At 41.4% G+C, this 27,314-nt stretch overlaps 1 protein-coding gene across 4 annotated transcripts; it reads right to left on the bottom strand.

Annotated features, from left to right (window-relative positions):
• Positions 1 to 72: 72 nt before the first annotated feature.
• On the bottom strand, positions 73 to 26,393 carry cgnb (cingulin b). 4 transcript variants are annotated; one of them, XM_054763485.1, is made up of 25 exons: positions 26,250 to 26,314; positions 26,082 to 26,137; positions 25,992 to 26,019; positions 24,796 to 25,039; positions 19,552 to 20,615; positions 19,049 to 19,137; positions 18,903 to 18,972; positions 14,207 to 14,304; positions 12,480 to 12,612; positions 12,032 to 12,244; positions 9,765 to 9,913; positions 8,789 to 8,815; positions 8,352 to 8,460; positions 6,979 to 7,179; positions 6,764 to 6,856; positions 5,620 to 5,874; positions 5,375 to 5,545; positions 4,808 to 4,969; positions 4,598 to 4,687; positions 4,237 to 4,320; positions 4,034 to 4,152; positions 3,826 to 3,934; positions 2,892 to 3,055; positions 1,294 to 2,068; positions 73 to 1,219 (listed from the first exon to the last, which is right to left on the bottom strand). In XM_054763485.1, the coding sequence occupies exons 5-24, from the start codon at positions 20,584 to 20,586 to the stop codon at positions 1,960 to 1,962; spliced, it is 3,480 nt and encodes a 1,159-aa protein (XP_054619460.1). In that variant the 5' UTR covers positions 20,587 to 20,615; positions 24,796 to 25,039; positions 25,992 to 26,019; positions 26,082 to 26,137; positions 26,250 to 26,314; the 3' UTR covers positions 73 to 1,219; positions 1,294 to 1,959. The 4 variants fall into 4 exon arrangements, with proteins under 4 accessions (XP_054619460.1, XP_054619458.1, XP_054619459.1 ...); XM_054763483.1 differs by lacking the exon at positions 24,796 to 25,039 and having other exon boundaries at positions 26,250 to 26,393; XM_054763484.1 differs by lacking the exons at positions 8,789 to 8,815; positions 24,796 to 25,039 and having other exon boundaries at positions 26,250 to 26,393.
• Positions 26,394 to 27,314: the final 921 nt, after the last annotated feature.

The raw sequence follows: 27,314 nt of genomic DNA, 5'->3' as shown, positions 1-27,314 counted from the left end.
CATCAAACAAATGTAAACATTAGTCAATGAAAACACAATTGAACACAACATGCGTTTTTTTAAATGAAACTTTTTATTATTAAGGGGAGGAAAAAAAAAAATCCAAACGTACATGGCCCTGTGTAGAAAAAAAAGTGATTCCCTGCCTGTTAAAACATAACTTAACTGACATTAATTTAGCTCAATCAGTGTGGAAAAGGTTATAAAGCCATTTTGAAAGCTTTGGGACTCCAGCGAACCACAGTGAGAGCCATTATCCACATGTGGCCAAAGCATGAAACAGTGGTGAACCTTCCCAGGAGTGACCGGCCAACCAAAAGCTTGTCTCAGTTTTGCCAGGAAACATCTTGATGATGCCCAAGACCTTTGGGAAAACACTCTGTGGTCTGACGAGACAAAAGTTGAACCTTTTGGAAGGTGTGTGTCCCATTACATCGGGCATAAAAGTAATGCCGCATTTCAGGAAAAGAACATCGTACCAACAGTCAAATTTGGTGGTGGTAGTGTGATGGTCTGGGCCTGTTTTGCTGCTTCAGGACCTGGAAGACTTGCTGTGATAAATGGAACGATGGATTGTGCTGAAGGAGAATGTCTGTTGGTGACCTCAAGCTGAAAGCAACTTGGGTTCTGCAGCAGGACAATGATCCAAAACACACCAGCAAGTCCACCTCTGAATGGCTGCAGAAAAACAAAATGAAGACTGTGGAGTGGCCTAGTCAAAGTCCTGACCTGAGTCCTCTTGAGATGCAGTGGCATGACCTTAAAAAGGAGCTTCATGCTGGAAAACCCTCCAATGTGGCTGAATTACAACAATTCTGCAAAGATGGGTGGACCAACATTGCTCCACAGAGCTGTAAGAGACTCATTGCACGTTATCACAAACGCTTGACTGCAGTTGGTGCTGCTAAGGGTGGCCCAACCAGTTGTTAGGTTTAAGGAGCTATCACTTTTTCACATGGGGTCATGTAGCTTTGGATTTTTTTCCTAATAAAATGTTTCATTTAAAAACTGCATTTTGTGTTCAGTTGTGTTGTCATTGACTAATATTTCAATTTCCTTGATGATCTGAAACATTTAAGTTTGATAAACATGCAAAAAAAATGAAACCAGGAAGGGGCAAACACTTTTTCACACCAGTGTACATACTGTATATGGGAGGGAAACTGAAACTTACTTGTCCTGCAGATGACACACGGGTGGGTCGCACACAAGGAGCTTACTGGTTGACACAGAAGCAAAAAGTGTTAGTTTAGAAAAATGCTTAGTTAGTATGGTGATACGCAAAGAAATCACCTGCTGCGTTCACTCAAGGCTGCTTGGAAGTATGCAGGTACTGTAGCTGTCTCACCTTTTAGTGACACTTCTTTGTTACACCGGCAGGGGGAGGCCTGTACAAACCTCAACGCAAACCTCAAGAGGACAAAAGAAATCCCGAAGGGCTCTTTTTATTGTACACCTATGGGATGCCTGCTAAAAGCTTAGCAGCAGCTTATTACACAGTTAAATAATGCTAACTTATGCAGAAGTAATAAGAAATGTAATGTACAAAGAATGCAAGCAATGTGCAACACTAGTATTTAAATAACCGCAGGGAAAAAAGCATATGAACAACATGCAGGGGCAACATTAGCCGGAACAGAGATCACTTTTTAAGGCATTTTAGTGTAAATGTATACACAACACGACAGATATTTTATACTTGGAATAAAAAAAAGAGACTACAGTGAGGGTCACAGTGCCAATGTGTGTGATTGTCACAGCTAATACAGTGTAAAAAGTCCCACATACACAAAAAAAAATACACATCACTTTCAGTACAAAAAAGGACATGCACTACCACATAAACCAACAAAATTGGCTCTCTTTTGGTTTTTACACACTTTCAAATGAATGCTGCCTTGCTGTCAGACTAAAAACAACAGTTCTTCCCTCCAATATATTCCATCTTGTCTTCCTGTATTAGCAGTTAGAGCCTTGGTGGTGTCCGTCGCTCAGGATGGAGAAAGCGTCCTCATCCTCCGAGCTCAACGTGGCCAGAGTGCTGCGATGGGACTGCTGCGCCTTCCGCCTGGGATTGGGGGAGGGGATGCACGAAGAAATCTCAATGAACACATGAATAGAAAACATGGGTATATAAAAAAATACTGGATTAATAATATAATCTTTTTTTTAAACCAAATTAAATATTTTTAAATAAAATAACAAATTTTTATAAATTAATCATTTTATGTACAATATTATATATTTAATTATATATTTTTTAACAATAAACCTTCATTCATATAAATCATAACAATCCGTCATATGCCTGAATTTAGTTATTTGGACTAATGCATTTTTCACAGAAAAATACACAGAAATCTTGCAATATAAACCAAAAACACAGACAAATATATTCATTAATCTTTTTTTTTCATACAATAAAATGCAATATTTTATTTTTTCCTCAATAGTTTTTACTTTTTCACCTCAAGGACCACCTACAAAATATTGACTTAGCTTCAAATATGTGGCTTGTACTTTCAGCGATTTGATTGTTAAATTTGTATTTCTACCACGGGCAGATCTAGCTTTTATGAAAAGGGGGGATGTGGCCGAGGCCGTAGGCCCAGGCGCTAGAAATGGAGGGGGCGGTTTGGGGGCCCTCCCCCAGCAAAATTTTAAGAATCACTGTGTTAACTAGTAAAAGCATAACTTAGCCTGTTTTTATTATTAGTGGTACAAAAAAATCTGCTTAGCCATGTGTTGTAGAACTGCACCGCATCATACTGAGTTCACCCAAATATTAGAAACACTCTGGAGTGAGACGCAAAGCAGTTCTCATTCGACATACAGTAGGTGTGCCTAATATTGTGTCCACTGAGCGTCAATAGCATGCTGTTTGCTTTTACTTTAATTCCGACTCCAGTGCTGTGACTTTGGCCTGCAGGGCCTCCTGGAGCTCCTGCTGCTCCTCCAGCTCCCTGAGGACCTTCCTGCGCACTCCCTCCAGACGCTCCACCTCGCCCTCACTCTCGTCCACCTGCCGCTTCAGGGCCTTCACCCGCAGGGTCAGCTGTTGGTGGACATGCACAAGGGTGGGTTAAAGGTCAACGGAGATGAAAGATTGAGAGGGACGTATAGGCTAGGAGGTTGGCTTTCTGTAGGTCGTATTAGTCTTAGGAATTTAAGATGAGCTAATTGGCGGTTCTTCTACACCACTCATCAAAAACATACTCGGAACGACAACTGTTCCCACAAAGTTGGAAGCATGCATTTGTGTGAAATGTCTTGCTAAGATGTATTACTGAGATTTGTGATTTTAAAAGAGAAAAGTTGTAATTCTGATAGTAAAAAGTATTAATTTGTTGGTAAAAAAAAAAGAAGTTCCAATACTGTGAGAAATACTGACAGCTAAAAAGCTGAAAGAGTTTTATTGTGATCTTTAGGAGAAAAGTCACACATTTGCAAGAAAAAAATACATTACAAAAAAATTGCTGGGATTTTTCAAGTGAAGAGTGGTGTTTTTCCAAGAAAAGTTTATTTACGAAAATAATTGCAGTATTACAATAAAGAGTTACAATTTTACAACAGAAAGGTGGTAAGCTTGCAAGAAAAAAAGCCTTTATTTTGTGGAAAAAAAACAGATGCAATATTAGGAGAAATATTGTGTGGTTTAACCAAAGAAAAGTGGTCATAGTGAGACAAACATTTGTAATGTCGTCATATCATGACCGTGAATGTACTGTTTGCCTGCTTGTAATATTGGAACTTTTTTCTTTCCACGTTGGTCCTAATATGTCTACTGTAAGTCTTGAGTGTAAACACTAAACCGGTTTTGCATACCTGATCCTTCTGCTCCACATGCTGGGTCCTCTCCTGGTCGAGCGTGGCGTTCACTTCCTTCAGTTTTCTCTCAGTTCGTCTGTGAGAGGCCTGGATGCTGCTCTTCTCTCTGGGTGCACCGACCAAGAACAGTCACACTTTATCGTAATGAAGCTGTCATCATGACATTTGAAGAAGGTCTGCGCTCTGCTGAGTGCTGTTCTTGTACCTTTCTTCGCTGCGCAGCCTCTCCTCCAACTCCTGAATTTTGCTTTCCAGCAGGGCGATGCCGGCCGATGGCCGAGTCTGTCCCTCCATGTCGGCCACGCGGGACCTCAGCTCCTTCACCTGGAATTTGGCGATGTTAAAGACCCCCAAAAATGTGATGTGTGTGTGTGTGTGTGTGTGTGGTATGAATTTATATACATGCACCTGTCTGTCAATTGCACTTTTGTCCATCTCCAGGTCGTGTCGGGCTGAACGCTCTTGCATCAGCTCTGAGCGAAGCTGGTCCACCTGGAAGTGAGGAGAAAATGCTGCATTAACTTCACTAGGTACACCATCACTTACGGAGATCACCCACAATGGTTGTATCACCACTGCAGCTGTTGAAAAGGTCATCAAGCTGATGTGTGTTAATTGTCGTTAAAGAGAAACAGCACTGTAGATAATGATAAACATACTGTATTCTCCCCTTTGACTTTATTTTTTCATTGAACTACTGTATTGGATCTGTTCAGGTGTACGTATTGGAGTGTCCAGTGACTGTATTTGATGGGAAAAAGTGTTGCACCTGATCTCTGCTGCGCGTTATGCGATCATTCAAAAGCTCCACGCTGCTCCTCTCCTCATCCAGCTCTATCTCCAATGTCTTTATTTTATCCTATCAACACACACACGCACACACAATTACAGACAATAACACTCCACTCAAGTCTATATTTGTTCGACCCCTCATTTACGGGCCAGGCCATCTTTAGACTTCACCACCTTTGACCCTCACCTCCAGCCCCCTGACCTCACGGGTGCGATCCGTCTGGCTGCCCTTCTCCGACTCCAGCTCGCTCTCCAAGTGTTTGAGGCGGTTGTTGAGGAGGTCTCTCTCCAGCTGGGCACTGTCTCGCTCCTCGCTGCATGTCAGGAGCTCCTTCTTTAGACGGGACACCTAAATATAAAAACACACAGCCCTTTTGACTCTATTTTTAATCTGAAAAGCTCCACTTGAGTGTATAAAACGGCTAAGAAACCCACTTAAAGTACAAATAAGTGGTTGTCAAGAATTGCATCAAAAAGAGCTTTTATATAGACGTGAATTTAACAACCTATTTAGAATTTGCAGTGGATTTCAGAACATTGTCCACCAAAGAGGAACCAATTAAAATGTAGTGCTTTTCACGACAGTGTGAATGTTACAGTTCCACCACAGAACCAAAACAGCTTTGGTCTTCAGTAACATCTTTCCTTCACCACCCCTGAAACAGGAAGTGGCCTGCTTGCTAACAAACAGAAACCCACACAAGGAAATACAAAGTGCCATGACACTAGTTTGGCCTAGGCGCAGTGTGCTGACCTCTTCTTGCTGGGTCTTCAAGTTGCTCTGGGCCCTCTGCAGCTCAGCCAGCCTGTCCTTGTTGGTGCGTTGAGCCTCCAACAAGTCCTTCCTGGAGCGCTCCCTGTACTCATCCAGTTGCGTCTGTAATGCCACAACCGACTGACGGGAGTCCCCCATCATCATCTCCATCTGCACAAAATTACGTCAATTACTCCAAAAAAGGTGGTGTTACCGTTAGCATTCCTGTTTGTGTGCGGACAAACCTCCTTGTTGAGCTTCTCCAGGGCTCGGTCCAGAAGCCTCTTCTGCTCCTCCAGTTCACTCTTGCCCCTCCGCAGCACCTCCCTCTCCAGGTCCCTCTCCTCCAGCCGCCGGCTCAGCTCGTCCTTCTCCTTGCTCAGGCGGGAGGCGCCGCGCTTGGCCTCCTCCAGCTGGGACTTGAGGGAACGGTTCTCGTCTTCGAGGGCCTCCATGGCTTCCTCCGCCTCAGGGCTTCTGGAAGTGCTGGAGTGGATCCTCTGGAAAAAAATGGGGTGACCAGGGATGTCACGTTAGGAATGAACTACTGTCGGAAATGCTCCAATTAACAACAACTCTAATTCAGTTAACAGCCGAGCCTCTGATAGTCTCCGGGTGCGTGGTCTACACAAACGCAAATAACCGCCGGTGTCTGGTAAAAAAAAAAAAAAAAAAAAGGCTGTAGGCAACCTCTTGATGCAGTTTTTAACTCGACAAGATGGCAGTCACTGCATTTGAAGTATCATGCCCATCTTTACCTCTGCATGCACAGTGCTGGATGTGTGAAACTCATGCGTGCTGCACTGTTGTTTACAATGAACTCATAAGCTGTATTAATACTGGCTGAGCAGTTTGTGCCTTGCTGCTATTACAACATCGGTTCTATTGCTGCTGTGTTGTGTAATATACGCGTTCATACATTTTCCTTTCCACTTTCTCACGCACGCCAAATCATTATTAAAGTTAAAAAATAACAACTTTCCTTTTCCTTTTATTAGGGAATAATAAATGATCGCCTGCTTCCAGTTAACACCCCAGCTGTAATTACAGCATTTATGGTAAATAAAATCATCCATGTATAATGAATATATTAGCCTTTCCATCCACAAATGTCAATTTAATGCAAATGTGTGACTGCATTCAAATGTGACTTGCTGCTAGCCTTACATGAATATGCCTCTTTGACAAACATAATAAGATTATTTCTCTGCAATAGGCTGCATGTGCAGCACAATAAACGTCAAATTTATCTCGGGGGGAGATTATGCAGGGGTAGGAAATAGTGTGTGGGAGGCTAGTTTTTTGTGTTATTGTACAGTATGTCCATTTACATAATGTTGTGTACGGTGCAGCTCTGCAGTGTTTCTTTTTTTGTCAATGCAGTAGTACCATGCGGGCCAGCCTCTCTCTGAGGCGAGTGTTTGTCTCCTGGAGTTCCGTGTTGGTGATGTGGTCCACCACAGTCCTTCCTGCAGAAGATGCCTGTGCACAAAAAAAAAGGAGGAATACAAAATAAGGAATCTACTGAACAAAAGCCATAAAAATCACTGATGTAATTGTTGCGTCTATTGTGGTAATAATGTTATCTTTATGCATGCAATCACCTCTTTCGCCTTCTCGAGGGCTTTCTCCAGATCGGCTTTTTGCTCCTCCATCCTGCCAATCTCAGACAGAAGCTCGGCCTCGCGCTCGCCGCTGGCTTTCCTGAGGGCGTCAAGTGCCTCACTCTTCTTGTCGAGGGCACCCTTGTGTTTGTCCGCATCCAGCCGGGCCCGATGCAGGTCGTCGTGGCAACGCTGGAGCTCCTTTGGATAAGTAAGAAGAGATGATGGATTCAATGCGTGCGAGAACAAAGACTGGGTGCCACTTTATGACAAGGGGACGCTTATAAATAGGTTATTTTACATGACATATATTTACAATCTATTATTTACATTTACTTTACAATAAGGCTCACTTTTTGGCAAGTTCTGAACAGTACAAGGACAGTGATTCCCAACTCCTGTGGCACATTAGTGTGCCGTGAGAGATCAGGTGTAGCGCGGGAAACTAATTTCACTCAATTGGTCACGTAATGTATCATTGTTCATCTATCTATGCCAGCGATGTATACTGACAGCCAGAACAATTAAATGCTCTTCCACTAGATCAGGGGTGTCCAAAGTGCAGCCCAGGGGCCATTTACAGCCTGCGACTGCTTCTTTATTGGCCCTCGGCACATTCTAAAAATACTGTACGATTAAACAATAAAATAAATAACAATTAAAAAAAACATGAAAAATGGGGAAAAAAGTAATTTTACAAGAATAAAGACAAAACATTAAGGGACTAAAGTCATTATATTAATAGAAAAAAATAGCAAAAATTTGAAATACTATAGGAAAAAATGTTGTAATATAAGAAACAAACCAAACAAAGAATTAAGTCAAAATTTTAGGAAAATTAGGTTGGGTGAATGCTATAATGTTATGATAATAAAATCAAAATATTATGAGAATAAGTCATATTAGTATGAGGGAAAAAATGTACAAGTAGAACGTTGACATATTTGTAAAAAAAAAAAAAAAAAAAAACCAGCCAAAAAGTAATGTAAGGATAAAGAGTTTATAATAATAATAATAATAATAATAATAATAATAATACGCTTTGTCACTGATAAAATGAATAAATATATTTTTTTTGTGTAAATATTATATTAAATATTTTGTTTGGGTTGGTTTAAAAAAACAAAAAAAAAATTGTTGTAAGTGTTATTATAGGTGCTGTGATCGCCGCAGTTTGACCCTGGAACGGATTACTCCAATTTCCATTATTCCCTTTGGAAAACCGGCAACATATTAAATGTACAAGCATTCTGGAATGAACTGTGCTTCAACTTTATGTTGATTATAGTGAAGGTATTTTTGTTTCGTGTGCCAGATTTGCGTGATTGTTATCGTCAGGTTTAATAAATAAAATACAGCACTACATAAGATACCTCTGCTGACGACGAGGACATCTGCCGCTTGTGCACGCCGAGCAACGAGTCCTGGACTTCCTTCAGCTTGCTCTCAAACTCCTCCTTCTCCAGATGACATTGGAGCAGCCTGCAGGGGAAAGAGTGCTTCTTTTTAGAGAACCCTCAGGGCAATTTCAATGCTCTATTTCCACTGCAAACACACAGAGGCAAGCACAAAGGGGGTAAAGCCACTAAAACTACTTACCTTTGAGTTTAAAATGAATAATGTAATCATGGACTAAATACAAAATGTGATTGATTGGGTTTGTGATCACTGGATCTGAGTTAGTTAGGAAGGGTGCATCACATCCAAAAGATGACTCAAAACTGGCTGATTTGAATCTAAGCTATGAAAGCAAAAAGAGAAAAACAAAACCAAAACAAAAACACAGGGTGAGACTGATTCACTCTCTCACATGTGACTGCCGGAGTGTGTCGCCTTCCTGCCGGATGAGACGTCCAAAAGAGTGAGAGTGCAGGTGTTAAAATAAAAAGACAGCCGAAGAAGACATTTTCACAGAACCAACATCTCTACTGATGCTCCCTTGAACAGGGTGGCTATTAAAAATTGAAAAAAGTCAAAACATCAGATAGAGATGTTGCTTGATGTTGGGCCAAAGCTAGAATATGTTATGGACGACCTAAAAAAAAAAAAAAAAAAAGAAGATGCATAAAAAGTAAAAGTGGGATAAAATGATCATGATACTGATACTGACAACATTAGGAACAATACAAGTGCACAACATCATACTGAGGGCTGCTTCTTATATTTTGGTCACCTTACTTAGCTACACCGCAGGACTAAATATTAAAAACACCTCTAAACATGCTGTCGCACTGTTCTACACTAAAATAAATAATACATAGCATTATTATCTTGCTAAAGGCAGATGATGGGGTGTCGTAATGTTTTCACATGACAGTAATTGACATCTGTGGCGCCCCCTATGGATGGGGTACGGGTACGGGTTGTGGTAAGACAAACACAAATACAGATACGTTTTATTAAGTTTTATTATCATTAGACAAATGCTAACCCGTCCGTGCTCCTGCAGTGACGTTTTGCTTGATGGCGGCCATGTTTTTTGCACACACGTGCTTAGTCAGTCCCCTAAGGGAATGTACCAAATTTTGTGTTGATTCAGCTACACACCCCAAGTGTACTACAGTGGGTGTTTCCAGAGTTGTGTGAGAAATTTCAAGTCAATCAGACTTATATGGATTAATAAAAGCGCCAACATGTGGCGTGTTTGTCAGAAAAATAATAGCAATAAAAATAATGATAGGGGGGTATGTTTTGACAAATCTTCACATTCATATCATATAGCATATGATCCATGATTATTTGGCATTTCCGACAGTAGGTGGTGAAAGCATGATTATTTAACTGACTTGTCTTTGGTAAGATGCAGCTCCTGCGTGGTGGCATCCAGCTGCGACTTCCACTGCTCGCCCTGGTCTCTGCAGCTGTCCAGCTCCTCCTCCAGACTCAACAAGGAGGCGTTGACCCGCTCCCGCTCCTCCTCGATCTGCTCCTGCGACTGAAAATACATCACAAAAGGGAGTACATTGTGACATTTCAGCAAGCGTTTTTTCCATAACAGTATATCTTTTTAAAGGGACAAAACTATAGAAAGTAAATGAGGATATATTTTATACTACTCAGTGTACGGCTCGTATAGCAGTATAGATTTACTAACCACTGAAAATGACTCCACACATAGCTGCTGTATAAATGGTAATGGTTTGATGCTTGTACACTCAATTCTGTCTCTTTCACAAACAAGCATCCATCTCCGCTTGCATCCCTGGAAGAACCACGAATAGAAGGCAGGATGGAGTCAGCCCGACTTGCCGCTTTTCTCCTGACACCACTTTTATTTCACTGCATAACATCTACATATACTTCAAATTTAGCCTTCAATTCTGGAAATAGTGCACGGGCACGAACCCTGCAAAGGAAGTGGGGGGGTAAAAAGTTTTAGGTGGTGATCACAAGTCGCGGAATTCTCTTTTAAGTCAGCGCAGCAGGCTTAGCCTGACTTTAGGGTAGCCGCATGACTCGGTGGATGAGGCGGAATGACGAGACAAAAGGTGGATGGAATATTTTAAAAAGGCATTAATTCAACTTGGAGTGGCAAATCTTCATGAGGAGAGCCGTACCAACATTAGTACTATGTGAAGTTAGAGCAAAGCTTTCAGTGGGAATATGCCTCTACATTTTTAACAGCCTTTATCACATCTTGTGAGACTTACAGGGATTCACTCCACATGTGTGTGTTGCTTTTTATTTGGCCTTTTGTGTGTGTTCTCGTCAACATTGCCAAAAAAGGAAATACGACGATAACCATAGAATGGGAAATGGAAGTTGGGCTATATAATCTATAGTGGCAGCGCAGCAACAAAACAACATCTTGTTCTGGCTGCTCAGTAAAATATGGCTATACAAGTAATTCGACATTAGCAGCAAAAAAGGAACAACAAAATGCAAAGGTCGTGGCCCTTTTAACATCCTGCTATTAATGGACGTTAGCTTCTTTTTACACTTGAATGCCAATTATGATTGTTAAACAGTGGTAATGCCAGCCAATGCTGCTACATATCCATCATCCTCCCACAAGAAAAGATGATGACAACCATAGAATGGGAAATGGAACTTATATGCGATGTAGCAGTAGCCTAGCAGCAAAACAACATTGTGCCCTGGCTGCAATAAGTGCAATATGGAGATGCACTCGTCCCTCGTTTATAGCGGTTAATTGGTTCCAGACTCCAACGTGTTAAATTAATTTCCACAACATAGGATGAAATATTTTCGTAGTTAGGGCAGAGAAAACCTGTTTAGGACTTTCTAAATAGGTTTTTAACATTATTAGAGCCCTGTAGATGTGAAATAACACCCCTATAGTCACCTTTACACTCCTGTTATTCATTGTTTACGCCACATTGCAACTTATGCCGCAGGGACTCGAGATGGCTGTTAGCTAGCAAGCTAGCGAGCTAAACAGTTAGCCTTCTAAACTTAAGAAGCCTAAGTAATTAATTAGTTAAAGCTTCCATGTTGCTGACAGTTTGACCCTGGAACAGATTCCTCCCATCTGCATTATTTCCTATCACAATATATTTTAATCAATGTAAAAAAAAAAGTGTTCTATTTAAAATGCCCTTCAAGGCTGTCTGCTGAAAAACAGTACATCACAAGGATAATTGTATGCAAAATGAGGGGAATCTGTGTCATGTATCAGATGCTGAGAGGACAATGCACTGTACAGTAACCTTTCTATTTTTAGACACATTTTAGGGGGTGACGTGAAAGTATGTCAAGTCCCACAGAATAAACCCTTGTGACTAAATACTAAAGGAATAAACCATACTAATGTTATTAATAATATTGTTGTGCTGTTCCATAAGCAATTGCATAAGCGTCCCTGAGGTTCATTTCTGCCTCCCTTGCACACTTCTGATGGCTTTTATCTTTGGTGTAAATGTTTTCTTCAATTTTCGCTAAAAGGCTAACAAGTTGGACTCTCGCGAGCTCCAGATGAAAGCACTTTCTGTTCAAAGAAATTCTCACGAGTGCATCGGAGTTCAAATGCTGGAACGGGTGCAGCAGAAATCATTTGTTCGAAAACTTAGGAACAGAGGAAGAGGATGGTCACCTGGGTCACCTGCTCCATCGTCATCCTCAGGTTGTGCATGTCCTGGCTGTACTGCTCCCGAAGAGTCTCCATCTCCCGGTCGTGACACTCCACCTCCTCCTTTAGCGCCCCCTTCAGGGCAGTCAGCTCCCGCTCCCGCTGCCGCAGCGTCTCGTCCTGGCGGTGGCGCAACATGGCCGCCTCGGCCAGCTCCGCCTGCAGGGTCATCATGTCCTGAAAAGAGAAAAAGGCTCATATGGGATTTGAGCAGCCGGTGGGTTCGACATTAATTTAACATTATTGTAATACTTAGTAATACTTCAAAACCGCTTTTGCTTTTTATTTGACTCTTTTTTTAATTATCATTTAATTCCACAGATGAATAAATATCTTATTTGATGAATATTAAAACTGGTTCCCTAAAGGGCTAAAAAACTAAACAAAACAAAACAAAAAAAAGTGTTATTACGGTTGTGAGTGAGTCGGAGGGAGGCACCGTTTCGGAAACCCTCCTAAGCTCCTCCTGAAGCTCGGCCAGCTGATCTTCTTGTAGACGCATGCGCGATTCGGACATCTCTCTGGCTATACGCTCCTCAGCCAGCCTGCAAACACACACACAAACACACACACGGTGTTGTTGATACAGCAAAGCTGCACTCACTTACACACTCATCAATCAGGGAGGGAATTAGAAAGACACCCCCAGGAGTAATAACAAGAAGCTTAGTGTGGGCTTTAAAGGTTCCCTTTTATGCAAAGTGATGTAATATGTGTAATGTGTTTTGCTAGAGCTTGTTTATGAGCAACAAACATGCGAAAACCCTCACTTGTTGGCTCAATTTTGAGAGAGAAGGCGCTCCAACACTGGCTTTGTTCATTAAGTCATGAAAAGAAAAGCCCCAGGCTTCGCTGCATGTCTTAAAATAAAGCCTAGTCAGCTACAGATGTGAGAGCTATAAGTTTGATTGCTTTAAGCTAACCCAGCATGATGCTCCTGTTAAAATGGGACTGTAATGTTCACATATCTATACGTTTGTGTCCCACTCCTTAATGTTACGTTGTTGCATGTGATGTACGGCATCTGTTACGTTGGGCAAGTGCAGAGTTACGGCGTAGATGGAAAAAGTGGCTAAAGTGCACAATGTTGAATACTGCGCCACTCTGTCAGACATAGGTGTGGATCAACACAGCTCAATAGCATTAAAGCCGCAGACACACAAAAGGCGTGTTCCCAGCAGGGCAGGGGCATCAAACTCGTTTTCACTGTGGGCCAGATCGCAGTTATGGTTATCCTCAGAGGGCCACTTGTATAATTATATTTTAGAATTTTGTTAATGATTAATTATTACATTAATTTTTCATTAACAACTAATTTAAAAAATGTCATTTTAAATTGGATTTGACAAAGAAATATAAGGTTTTCTGCCAATACTGACAACAAATACATTTAGCAAGAAAGATTATCTTTATTTTTTAAGTTGTTTTTGTTAGTAATATTAATTTTGGTTTTACTTTAATATATTATTTCATTATTTATTGTAAATGTAGCTGTAAATGTTTAATCAATTTTTGTAAAAATATGTTTTAAATATTACATTTTTTTATATTATTGTAAAAATATTTTGTATATATTCAAATGTTTACTTATTTATATAAATATTATATTTATATTTATATTAAGTAAAATAAATATATAAAATTACAGCATACATATAAAAATACAATAATATAATTTTACAATAGTATAAAAGTAAAACAATGGAAAATAAAGCTTAAAAATGTAACAACAAAATTAATATAACAAAATTAGAATATATTGTATTTACAAATATTTTTAAAAATAATATTAAAATAAGTGTCTTTTTGACATGCATTATTTCAAGGCTTTTGCGGACCACATAAAATGATATGGCGGGCCAAATTCGGCCCCCGGGCCTTGAGTTTGACACCTTTGCAATAGGGTGTAGTAGAACTACATTAAACTGTCTAAACTCCATCATCAAGACTAGATATTGGGACTTTTATGATGCTATTGTGGGACCTCTAACACAGTGCACAGTCAGTACAGCCGCACCAAGCACAACAATAATCATATTGTTGAATGAAAAGTGTGCATTATTGACTTTGTGAAGGCAGATTAGCTCCCATGAGCTCATGAGCCTAATGATGGTCGTGATACATTACACACATCCTTACTCTTCATGGGCGCGCTGCAGTTGTTTCTTGCATTGACCGAGTTGCTCCTCAAGCTCCGCCAGGGTCAATTTTATCTGGTTTCCATCCGATCCTCCCTTCTGCACACAAATGCACACGCACACATTGAGTCTAGAAATACATTATTCGCTGTGTATTATCTTAAACTTAAGGACAAAAAAAGATAGAAAGCCCTGCACTTGGCGGATCCCATGCCCTACTTTCCCTCTTCTTTCTTTTCTGACTGTCAGGAACATCTTTAGGGTGAGAAGTACTGGTCCTACAACAAGCGTGCTATGAATTTGTCAAAACAGCCGCATGTACACAAGTCTGGCTCGCCCACTCCTTGCAACATTACATTTGTCAAGGCTGCAGAAGAAGCTCGCCATTGGAGACGCTCTTATCCTCCTACACGCTCATTATAGCAACACACAAACACACACAAATTGAAACAGAAGCAGATTAGGGTACTTTTGGAAAATAACAACAAAATAACAACACATTATAATATGTATATATAGTTCATACTGTATATAATAAGTAGAAGACAATTGTAAATGTATCTTCTGCAAATATAGGGGACATTGTAGTTATGATGCACAGGAAACAAAAGCTGCCGTGGACTCGCGTAACCCAACACTCTGGCATCAAATCCTCATTTGAGCATGCAAACAAACACACACACTGTCTGAATAAACTATGACTATCCACCACCCCCACCCTCAGCTAACATAACACACACACACACACGCACGCACGCACTGAGCCCTCAGGAAAAGCCACAGACAAAAGTGGCATATATTCCGTAATGATTACTGCGCAGTACACATGGAGAGCAGAGGCTAACTTTTATTTTGAATGGCAAAATGTCAGTATGACTCCCAATTTTAGCAAGCGGCGGCTAATCATTAAAAATCACTGAGATATCGTTGTGTGTAGTACTCAAGATAAGAATACATGTCCTGGAAAGTACAGTATTTTTGGTTTAAAGCCACCAGTGTTCTGTTACACAGCAGAAACGTGCTGCTCGCCAAAATAAAACAACTCTCCACCCCGCTCACACTTGCATCGTTAAAAACTGGCATTTTGTGGCTAAACTCTAAAATTTTAGGGGAAAAAAATGTGCTTTCAAAGTGAGCATTAAAGCTTTACCTCTGTGCTTTTTCTTTTGATTTTTTTTGGAAAAAACAATTCCAAAAGAAGGAGCAGAAATGTGATGTGTACACGGACTCACGTTGAAAGCGTCCCTGTATGTCGACACTTGTTGTTAAAGCTAAGCTAACCTCTTCAATTGTTTTCTTAACTTCTTTTTTCACTTGTGGCACAAGTAATTGTGTTGTGCTTAGCTAACAGCCTCCTAAATGCCACAATTTAATAGTGCTTTACTTGTTAGTACATTATTATTTTTTATTATTTGTTAAAATGTTAATTAAAAGGTTGAACGACGGGGTGTTTTATTGTTTTTAAATGTAAATATTAATAAGTGCAGCGTATTTTCACACTTATATGACACTTAAAAAGTTCAAATAAGGTCTTACGCTGGTGACTGTTTGACTCTGGAACAGATTAATTCAATTTCTATCATTTTCATTTGAAAAATGAAGGTAAGACTCTGGGTTTTATTGGTTTTAAATAGTGTTGAATGTATTTTCACACTTATGTGACACGTAAAAACTTCAGATAAAAACTTCAAATAAGGTCTTACGCTGGTGACAGTTTGACCCTGGAACAGATGAATTAATCTGACATTCATTCCAATGGGAAGAATTGTAGAAGTTGAACAAATTGAGGTTCCACTTTATTACAAACTTGTAGATGACACACAAACGCCTTGACGGTCAAAAGTGCAAACAATTTGCATTAGGTTTTAATGAACATTTAATAGAATATTCTTCATTTTTGAGGTACAATGTGGGGGAAAAAAAAGCCACAAAACGCGCCTCAAACATGAAACACTCAGAACCTATGGGAGGAAATCCCCCCCAGCAGGTGCAGGGTTCCAGTCCACCTTAAATATTAATAAAGCCTCTCAATGACCGGGCCCTCCAACATTTGCATGGTTGCTGAGAGACGGACGAGGCGCAGCAAATAATTGACGAGGCGAGCGCACCTAACGAGGGACAACACATAATCAGGTGTGTCGCCTTAAAGCACGCGGCGAGGGACCTGCGTTTGCATGTAGATTTATTCAAAGGGTTGCAGATTGCAAAAGGCGGCATGCATAAGTACGTGGCACCATTTATCTTAAGGCTTCAGAGGAGCGAGGGAGCCAAATTGGCATATCCCTTAATCATTCCGTGTGCTGACAAAAGAGGCTCCGTGGAGAGGAGTGAATGAAACAGCCCGGCTTCATGTTCTCAGAAAAGAGGACATGCTTCCAGCCATCTGTTTGCTTCATTACGACAACTTTACGGCAGCCGATGTGGCGCGCTTTGACCCACATGCTGGAGATGAAATTAATTGCTACCATTTTACATTTTCCCCATCAGAATAAACAGTGGTCGCGCTGAACTTTCTTTGAAGTGATTAGCTTTTCAGGCAATAAATGAAAAAAAAAACAAAAAAAACCAAACGGGTTGTCTCATCTTTTAGTGCTTCATCAAGCTAGCTACGTCGGAAGACAGTCACAAATACATGAAGCATATTTTGTCATTATTAACTGGTCAGAACTAGCCATGCTAGATCCTAGTTACAGGGTTTTGACTAAGCTAACCGCTAAATGCTTTATACAGTAAATACCATGAATGTGCTCATTTGTCATTAATACCTTTGTCACACTAGAGGTACAATGAGCCAGAATGAAGATGTGTGGTTTATTCCTGGATATTCAAAGTGCATTCCAAATATTAGGCCCTATTCTTGTGGCCGGTCCGAGTGTTTTGAGCATGCTAAAAACTTTAGAGGTGGATTCCAAGTGGAAAAACATTAAAGGGCATTCAAAAGGTAGTCTAACTGCATTCTAAATATTCTTACGTTATTCCAACAGCATTCCAAACATTCTGATTGCATTCAGGGAAAATTTTTAAAAAAAAAAAAAGCAGGCAGCTGACGCTGAAACGTCACTATGAATCGTTGCCTTACTCACATCACTTCATACAACAAGGAAAAAAGGACCCAAGGAAACTCGACCAGCGGCCGCCGGCGTGGACAGTGCAGAGGTGCTGGACCCCAAGAAGCCCGCTGAAACGTCACTCACTAATGACGCGCCGCCAATTCACATCACGTCATGCCGCCAGGGAAAAAAGGAGCCAGGCTTACAAATTTCAAATCCTCTCCTGAATGTGGTGCAAATTTTGAAACTTTTTAACTCCGGCTGGTTCTGCTTGATTCGTGCTTAGTGTGGTGGGGGCCTAAGAAAACGTATCTGCTATGTTTTAAGCACAATTTCAAGTTTTTATATTCAGGTTTTTTTATTTACTATTAAAGGTTCGTGTCTGTTCCAGTGGAACAGCCAACTAGCTTACCGGAAAGCACGCTAACTAGCTATGAGCAAGGCTGTGTCAAAGAGTAATGAATTTTTTAAAAGATATATTAATTAATAAACCTTCCTGCTTCGTGTTTGAATACGGTCTATTATTAGTCGAGACGTATACATATTTCAGCAAATGTTAATTTTTTTTCACCTAAATTAAGCATAAAAATAGCTAAATTAACTGAAATACAAACATAAGACATTCAGAAGATGCATTCAGAGACGCTGTGAATAATACGCAGTATTCTACACTGGTCACTAGGTGTCAGTAATATTCCTACAATGTTCAAACAGACTTTTATTGCAGGTTTGAATGATCTGACAACAGGCACAATAATCCCAAAAAAAAATCTCTAATAAAAACATGGGCTACTGTAAACGCCATAACGCACGCCAAGCTAAAACTCAACTCTGAACCCCTGATGTCACTTCCTGTCCACCTGCTGCTCAGCTCCCCTTGGGAACACAAGCGAGCACGAGTGTTATTTTATGTCTACTATATTGGGTAATACGAGTGTAAACGCAACTAGAGGGCTGTTAGTTCATGTCTAGAGGCCTCCAATAATGTTAAAAAACATATTTAAAAGGTCAAAAAAAGGCTTTCTATGCTCTAACTAAGAAAGTATTTCATTTATAAATACAGAATACTACTTCGCGGAAATTCACTTACCATGGTCGGGTCTGTAACTAATTAAAAACGATGAACGAGGGACTACTGTATACCTTTTCAACAATATGTTGTATTACTACTAATAATTGTTGACCTTCAAAGAATCAGACCAAGCCAAGAAGTTTCCTAATTTTAGAAGGTTGTCCTCGGCTAACAGCTAAATGCTTTATAAATACAATAAATGTCCTCATTTATCTGAAAGAGAGCACACATGATGTGTTTTCAAGACAATGTGAAGTGTTTATAAACAAATTAAACATGTTCTTCACTGCTATTAGTTACATTCAAAGCTAGCATTCGCTTTGGTGACCCTGCTAACTAGCTTAGCTGAAGGACCGCTAACTGGCTAACGACGAGCAAGGCCATGTCAAGAGGTAATGATATCATGTGATGACGGTCCACAAAGTTTTGGCCCCTAGGATTCAGCAATAAACTGTTTTATGTCAGTAATATGCGGGTTTTGAAGAGTCAGACGTGGATGAACAGTTTCCTCGTTTCAGGATTTGTGTGACACTTAACCGATATCAGCTTCCTGAATAGGACTTCTAAGTTCGTACCTTTAAGTTGCTGGTGGTCTCGTAGACAAGGTTTGTCTTCCTTTTGAGGGACGACTCACTCTCGCTGGTGCTGGTGAGAGAAGAACAGATGGGAGAGTGGATTACGCGCTCTGATTTAAATGCATTGCCCTTGTAGTCTTACTTACCCCTCTTTGAGAATGCTGTAGATGGCTTGCTTCACTTGAGCCTCCTCCCCGCTGGTGGCCTTTTGGGACAAACTCCTCGGTGGTATCTCCTGTAAAAGGGGGAAGAGACACAGATAAGAAAACAAATGGGAACTAATAAGATTAGGTAGCCCAATTAACGCCTCTATTCAATCAACTGCTGCGGATCCTGTAGTCGCTGGGTGTGTGGTCTACAAAAGCAAATAACTGCTGGGGTCTCTAATTAAATAAAAAACATCGGCATTACCAACCTCCTGATGCAGCAGCTTAATCTACTTCTGCATTGGCGTGAAACGCAGATCCAATACTGTTGTTTGCAATGAACTCATCAGCGCTATTAATGCTGTAAGCTATTTGCTCCATACTGCAATTACAACACTGGTTCTGTTGCTGTTCTGTTGTGCAACAGCGCTTCCGCTTTAGGTAGATACAGTAGACGTCGCACTTATAAATGCATCATTTACAGTAAACTGCCTCAGACTTACAGGTTTTTTGGCTACGACGGGGGCGGCCTCCTTTACACCAGACTTCCCTGATGACTTAAAACTCTTCTTCGGGGACTCTCGAGCTGTCACCTTGTTGACAACAGGTGCGGCATCTCGTTCCAAACCAGCTCTCGACGACAAGCTGGAGGAGGTGGATGCGTACGGATTGAACGTCGGTGACGGAGGCGAGGGAAGAGGACTCTCCTTTCTTGCATCCAGGCTTTTGGAGCGCTTGCGTTCGTCAAAGCGGAGCTGCTGCCTTGCGCCGGTGCGCCCCCTCGCCTGGGGGCCGCCGCCGGGCATCTTGCTGTTGAACTTGCTGATGAGTTTGTTGATGGGGGCTAGGGAGTTGGTGTCGATTGGCTTCTCGTCCGTAGACACCAAGGGTTTGGGGAGGAACTCTGCAGGAGAATCCGGATCTTTCTTGCTACTGGTGAAAGCATTTTGTTTGAACCCTCTGGGTCCAGCACCGTTCACTTTGACTGGTTTCAAACCGGCTTCATTGTACTCTTCCTGACTAGTACATTCCTGTTGTGTCTGTACTTCAGGAGCGGCTACTTTGACTTGGGGTTCAGCTTTGGACCTCCCCTCTCTGACAGTCCTGCCCTCCTCCTCGCCTTGACCTCCTGCTTGGCCGTCCCCTGGGGGTCTTCGAAGAGGGCTCCGGTAGATCTCCTCGTCCTCTGTTGGAGAAACAGAGGAGTGTGTAGTGTTCACACCTTCCGCCGCTTCGTTACCTTTGGGGGCGCTCTTGTACGGTGACTGGGGCACCGGGCTGGCGCCTGGTGTGTTTAGCTGAACACCGTACGAATCCCCTTTGGCGCCATCATTCAGGACCACATACGGCTGCCCGGAGATCCCCTGAACGCGCACAGCCACCCCGTATTTGCTACCCGGATGACTGGTGGGGGTGTGGTTGCTGATTCCTCTGGACTTGTCGGGTGAAGCGCCGCCGGTGTCATGGAGGTCTTTGATGAAGCGGATCTGGACGCCGTAGTCCACGAGCGGCTTCCTGTCTGTGGAGAGAGTGCTCATGTCCACTTCCTGGTTGGTGCAGAGCTCACCTGGGAAATGGAAATGAGGAGGAACTTAGTTTAGAATCAAAAACAGTAGACCGCTGTCGTCTTACCAGGAAGTAGCCTGCTGACAAACTGGTTAACAAATTAGAACCGCTCCTCCATGCACCAGAATCAAAAACAGTAAGTGCCTGTCGTCTTCTATCATCCTCCAATTTGTCACTTAAGTTTGATAAATCAATTTTCTGATTAACGAAAAAAACAAAAAAAACTTTCCCTTGGTCCCAGAATCAAAACTGTTTTGCCTGCGTCGTCCTATATCATCCTCCATGAAATGGGAAGTAGCTCGCTAACAAAGTGAGACAAATATACTTCCTGATTAAAACAAGAACTGTTTTCCCCTGCACCAGAATCAAAAACAGCGTAGGAGACAAGTTATATGGGAGGAGGCTGCAATAACCAGCAAACGCCTGTGAACAGGAAGTAGCCTGCTAACAAATGGACAGCCAGGCAAACACAAATTTGTCTCTTCTTTTTTTTTTAAATAATTTTTTGTGTTGCTTTTGTAGTTACATAAGAATTGTTCCCCTACGGCCCAGAATCAAAACTGTCGTCTTATATCATCCCATACAAACCAGGAAGTAGCCTGCTAACAAACAAACGTATAAAATAATACTAATGTGTCACTTTTGTTTGAGACAGCCATTTTCTGAAAAAAACAACCACTCTCCCCTGCACCAGACTCAAAAACGGGAGGCGCCGGTTGTCTTACATGATCCTCCATGAAACAGGAAGTAGCCCACTAACAAACGGCTGGAGAGACAAACACAAATTTGTCATTTTTGTTTGAGATTTTGAGTCACATCAGAAGGGTATCCCTATGTCCCAGAATTAAAACTGGTACGACCCTGTCGTCTTACATCCTCCGCAAACCAGGAAGTAGCCTGATAAAAAAAAAGCCCAAACAAACACAAATCTGTCATTTTTGTTTGAGAAATCTTTTGTTTTTTGTTTTTTTGCTTTTTGGGTCACATGAGAATGACTGCCCCAGTTATCAAAAATGGTATGCCCCTTTCGTCTTACATTATCCCCACAAACCAGGAATTAGCCTGCTAACAAATGTACAGACAACATAACACATATTTCTTCTTTTGGTCCGTTTCTGCGTAACTTTCTGTACTAATAATAAAAGCTTTCACCCTCTTTTGTTGTCCAACAGTTTAAATTCCTTTTTAATGGGAATGTTTTGTGTTCTTAGGACAAACGCTCACCTGACACCAAAACAATGTCGATGTGTATGTCTGGCTTTTCTTGCTCCAGGTACTGTTTAGAGAAGCACTTCTAACATTGTGTTCACTGTCGCTGACTTAAAGTAGTTTATATCAGCATGACTAGGTAGGAAAAAAGATTCACAAATGACGTTAATGACCGTAATTATCAAGCATGCTTTATGCTTTACTGCTTCCAGCTAGTGTGTTTTTGTTGTACTAGCATGACCTTGCAAGATTAAGGTATGTTTAGATAATGAAAGTGGAAGAAGAGTACGATCCACCTTATGAAGCAGAAGGTGAATACACGTCCCATTGTTCAGGTTCAGTACACCATTAAACAAAAGGGGGGCCAATGTCCGCAACAGACCACCCTTTTCCCCTCTCTCTCTATCGCGCGCGCTTTCTGAGCCTTTGCCAGACTGTCTGCGCTGTTGTCGGACTTCAGAGAAGAGTCACTCAGGCGGAGTGTGTTGACTTTTAGAGCTGTGCAGCAGCAGCAAATATTTCCATCCTTGCTGTACTGCGGCAGCGGAACCTCTCAGGGGTCGCTAATTCGGAATTCAACCAGAAGTTTCAGAGAAAAAAAACCAACTGCCTCTAAAGTTGCACAAAAACTCTCAGCATGCATTAGACGTAAGCAAATCTCATGAGACTTCAGCTCAGTGAGCATCTAAAGGTTTAATGGGGGCGAAATGGAACTTATTGAGACGTAGGTAACAGCATGAATTTTGGTTCTGGCTGCTCAGTACAACATGGCTACGTCCACAATAAAAAAAGACAATAACAGGAGCTGGGATGTACAGTGGAAATTAATCACTGCGTTCGTTATTCGTCTTTAAAGGGGTTTTTACCTTTTTAATGATGGTTAACTTCTTTTTACACTTGCATGACCATGTGAGGAACGTCCCCCTTGGGTCATCAATTTGATATTTGACCAAGAAAATAACTAACTAAATAAAAACCGCCATCATACGTCACATCATGCATGGCATCGGCAAATCTTGGGAGACTTCAAGACTTTTTGCTTTGCCTTTGTATTTTTATTTTTGTTTAATAAGGCCACCACAGAAGGGTACTGACCATAGAAGCGGAAATGGATGTCACTGAGACATAAAGAGCATATATCTCTGTCCTGGCTGCTCGGTACAGCATGGCTAAGTTGACAGACAAGTGCACATATGATAACAAATGGAACATCATCCCCAGGCCCGTCACTTGTCTTCAAAGACAAAATAGAGTACCCGTTTTACTCTTTTTTTTTACCTGACAATGAACACGTCATAAAATTAGCAGTGGTGTAACTTCCTTTTACACTTGTATGATTGTTCAAAAGGCTCCTTTTTGCTTATGTCATTATTGCCTGTCGAGTTAATAGAGCCGTTTATGATGGCTCAAGTTGATCCTGGAACGGATTCATCCAATTTCTATGAGTTTCCCATGGCAAACAAGACCATATAGCGTTTCCACTGTACAGACACACGAGAGACCCTGAGAGGAATTAAAATGTAACCAGCTCTGACTGACTAGTTAAAGTGCAACATACATAGCACCTTGAGCTAGGGAATCAAAGCCAGCCTTTGTCTCTCTCTCTCTCTCTCTCTCTCTCTCTCTCTCTCAAAAAACAAAAATTCCAAGGATTCCGACACTCCCTCTGAAGGCGGCATGGAGCGTGGTTTGCATTTGGATATAATATGGAAAGATTAAAGGGATGTATAGACTTGGGCTACCGCACACACACGAGAGGTGAGGATCATTCACTATTGCAAGGATGTTGAGGGGTAGCACATCCCAAAACATGCTGTCTGGGGTCACCGGTTTTAAACAGAGGCTCAGCTTCTTCTTTCAGTATCAGTGACCAGTGGCTGCTGTGCTTACTTGTCACAAGGAACAACTGTGTCAATGGTGGCGGGAATGTCGACAAACAGGCCCATCTGCCTCGCTTCCTCCTTGGTGCGCCCTGCTCACGCTCCTACTTTCTCCCTAACTTTCTATTGCCCTTGGGAGGGAAGGGGGAGCAAAATTGTTGGCATCAAGATGCAGGAATATTGACTGGTGGACATCCATAATGCTCTTAAAATGATTTGTTGTGATTATGGTGTGTGATACAACAGTACCTCAATTGGATTTTTGATGTGTATCAATATATGAATCAATAATGAAAACAAGTGGAGGTCCAACTGATATAGCTTTCTTTATCATATGCAGAAACATTGAATAAAGTGCAAAGAAACCGTTTGGGGGTTGCTTAATTGTTATATTATGCTTGTTTTTGGTGTTTGTCTTAGCGGGGCGGGCTACCTTGTGCAAAATAGCAACGGTATGCTAATTAGAATTCATTAAAATCACCTCAAAGTGAGCCAAAAGTGTCCCCTCTCCAACCCCCCCCGCCTGCAACACACACGTTTTAGGTCAGGATTATTCTGGTAGGAACAACACGTTAATTCCCATAACTAAAAATTATTATTATTAAACTCATATATACGCTTAAAGTGAGTTATTAGCAATAAGAAGCAAGAAAAGCACCTGTCTGCTGCTGGATTATTGCGTCACACCCACCTGTCCGGTCAGTCAGTATCGGTGCGCGTCGAAACCAAGCTGAGAAGTAAACATTATTAAGAAACGGAGCCTGCAGGGGGAAACACGCCGTCCTATCCAATTTAAGGCTTTGGCCTGCAGTAATAACCTCGCCTATCCTCTTTTACACAATCCGATCCCATTAAGGACGACGGACGCACGGGAAGACACCATCCAAGACGCGCGTAAAAGCTTCCAAACATGCGTCATTTGTGCTGGTCAAGGCTGGGTAGGGGATGACACATACTAAATGCAACCACACAAACACGGGTGTTCGTCATTTATGTGCGCAAGTCAGCGAAAAAACGACTTAGAACATAAATTAGCAGCAGAAGGGGTGTGTGTGTGTGTGTGTGTGTGTGTGTGTGTTTCTTGGACTTTACCTTACAGATGATCCAAATATTAAAAAAGGATCCTCCTCCGCCTTCTTGGTGGGATGAAATGTTTAGCCAACGAGGAAAGGGATCAGCGCGTTTTTTGCAAACCCCCCTTCGCTACCAGAGCAACCTGTTGCCAACACGCCTGGTAGCCTTGGCCCCGCCCCCTGGGACGCGTCATTGGACAGGGATGCACCGGTGGGCGGTGCTTTGTTCCAGGTCTCGTTCCCGTGGTCGCTCACTCCATTGACTATTATAGTGTCAAGTACAGCATTGGTTTTAGTAAATTTGCAACATTTTCCTTTGTAAAATGAGCTAATATTAACACGATTGAACCCGTATGATGTCCTTCAAATTCACTCACAAATTTGACAGGCCAAAAACTGCCAGCTTAAAAAAAACCCTGCTGTATTTATATCAAATATGATCTCTTCCTCCTGCGATTAGCTGGCGACCAGGCTCCAGCATACCCCCACGACCCTAATGAGGATATGCGGCATTGAAAATAGATGGATTCTCACTTCTTCATGCGGAAAAACCGTTGTATTTGCAACGTTTACTTTTAAATGAGCTAATTTTAACATAACCCCTTAAGATGTCCTTAAAATTTGCTCACATTTGACCCGGACAAAAACGGCCAGCTTCACATAAAGTTGTGTTTGTAATACTTTTTAGCATTTTTCACCATGCAGAAAAAAACATTGAATTTTCAACATATTCTTTTGTAAAATGAGTTCATCTTGTAGCTAATCTTAAACCCTTAAAACGTCCTTTAAATTCACTCACACGTTTGACAAAAAACGATCAGCTTCCCCAAAATACTGTAGCTGTATTTATGTTAATACCCCCCCCCCCAACTTTAAACCAATCTTTTAAAACCTCCTCAGCATTATATATGTACAGTTAACCTTGTTTTTTCTTGACAAAAACAAACATTTTCACAAAATAAAACTGAATATTTTTTTGTAGTGCACTCCAGTCAAAAAAAGCCATCTGGTGGATACATTTTCAACAGTCCATTTGTGGCCACGAGTAACAAATGTGTATTTTTTTGTGTCGCGTTGCCACGTTAGGCTAACTTCAAGAACGCAGAAGACAATTTTACTATTTTTAAGAATTCTGGCAAAGTCCCTCCAAAATACTGAACGGTACAAAATGTCTCTAGGAAAGGTTACAAGTAAAAACAAGATTTCAATTCTTACCTGGATGTGATAAGACAAATGTGCGGACCTGTAAAGAAAAGTTACGTCACGTCTATGTCGTGGTCTTACAATGCAAGAGTAGTTACTAACCTCCAGAGGATCAAAGCAAGTAGGTATCTCAGACAAAACAGAATGATCGCCTTCATCTGTGAATAAAGTCACGTAAGTTTAATATAAAACACCAGCTAACATGGAAACGAATAAAAATCAGACAAAATGTACGAAACGAATCTTGTCTTTTACTTCAGATTTCAGTACCTGTGGTTCCTCCGGCGTCCACCGGGAGGCGCCAGAGCACAGCAAGAGAACACAGCACAAAAAAAGCAGGTACAAAAACTAAAAAAACGGAACAATAAGACAAAAAGAAAGGCAACTCGGACATTGAATTGTGGGGGGGAGCAGGGACAGAGATAGGGGAGAGTAGCAATTAACACCTTGACAGGATTGTGACAATTTTGTGTTGGCATTCAGTCTGCTTGGACAGTTACTGTTGGTTCGCACATGCAACCCTCCTCCTATCACTGAACGATGCACAGCGGATCATGACAGGCCACGACTTGCACTATTTAAACACCATTCCCCCCAAAAAGTGTTTACAATTCACGTCTTATGTAGAGAACAGAAATAAAACACTTGAATGTACTGTATAAAAAAGCCATTGTGTGGAAGTGACTCGTTTTGTTCACAAAATGTTTTTCTGATATATACAATGACTTAAAGGTCTGTGAGGTATGACTGACAACATAGCCCGCATCTCCTTTGGATTCATCAGCACTGGGTGCAAAATGTTTAGGGTAGAGCGATTGTTAAATGACCTTCGAGCAGAGGTGCCCAAAGTTGGGCCCAGGAGCCATTTGTGGCCTGCAAGTTACTTGCTGGGCCCAAGGTGGCCGATTCTGCACATAAATTGAACAGCCTCTATTTGCTTTGTCACCCGTGTTACAAAGCTGAGATGTAGCCTGTTTTTCTTTCAAATACTTGCTTAGCATATCTTCGCCTATATTGCATTGGTTATTAACATGTAACAAAGTCAACAAAAGGTGAAGAATAACATGTAAGTGGCCCCTGCATCCTTCGATTTTTCTGTATTTGGCCCTCCCTTGAAAAAGTTTGGACACCCCTGCCTTAGAGAAAATACCACCCTCCCTGATACACTTGCTACAGGGACGTACCACCGCATTTTAAAGATGATGCACTAGAGAATGATGAAAATATTTAAAGCAAAAACCCTTGACAAGACCAGGCACTCTTTGTGTGATTTTTTTTTGTCATGGTTAATAAATACACGGACCAATTTGTGGACGACTTTTTAACTGAAGTTTG

Source organism: Dunckerocampus dactyliophorus, chromosome 20 (genome assembly GCF_027744805.1).
Source record: "Dunckerocampus dactyliophorus isolate RoL2022-P2 chromosome 20, RoL_Ddac_1.1, whole genome shotgun sequence".
Lineage (NCBI taxonomy): Eukaryota > Metazoa > Chordata > Actinopteri > Syngnathiformes > Syngnathidae > Dunckerocampus > Dunckerocampus dactyliophorus.
This window is presented reverse-complemented; position numbering and strand designations above follow the sequence as displayed.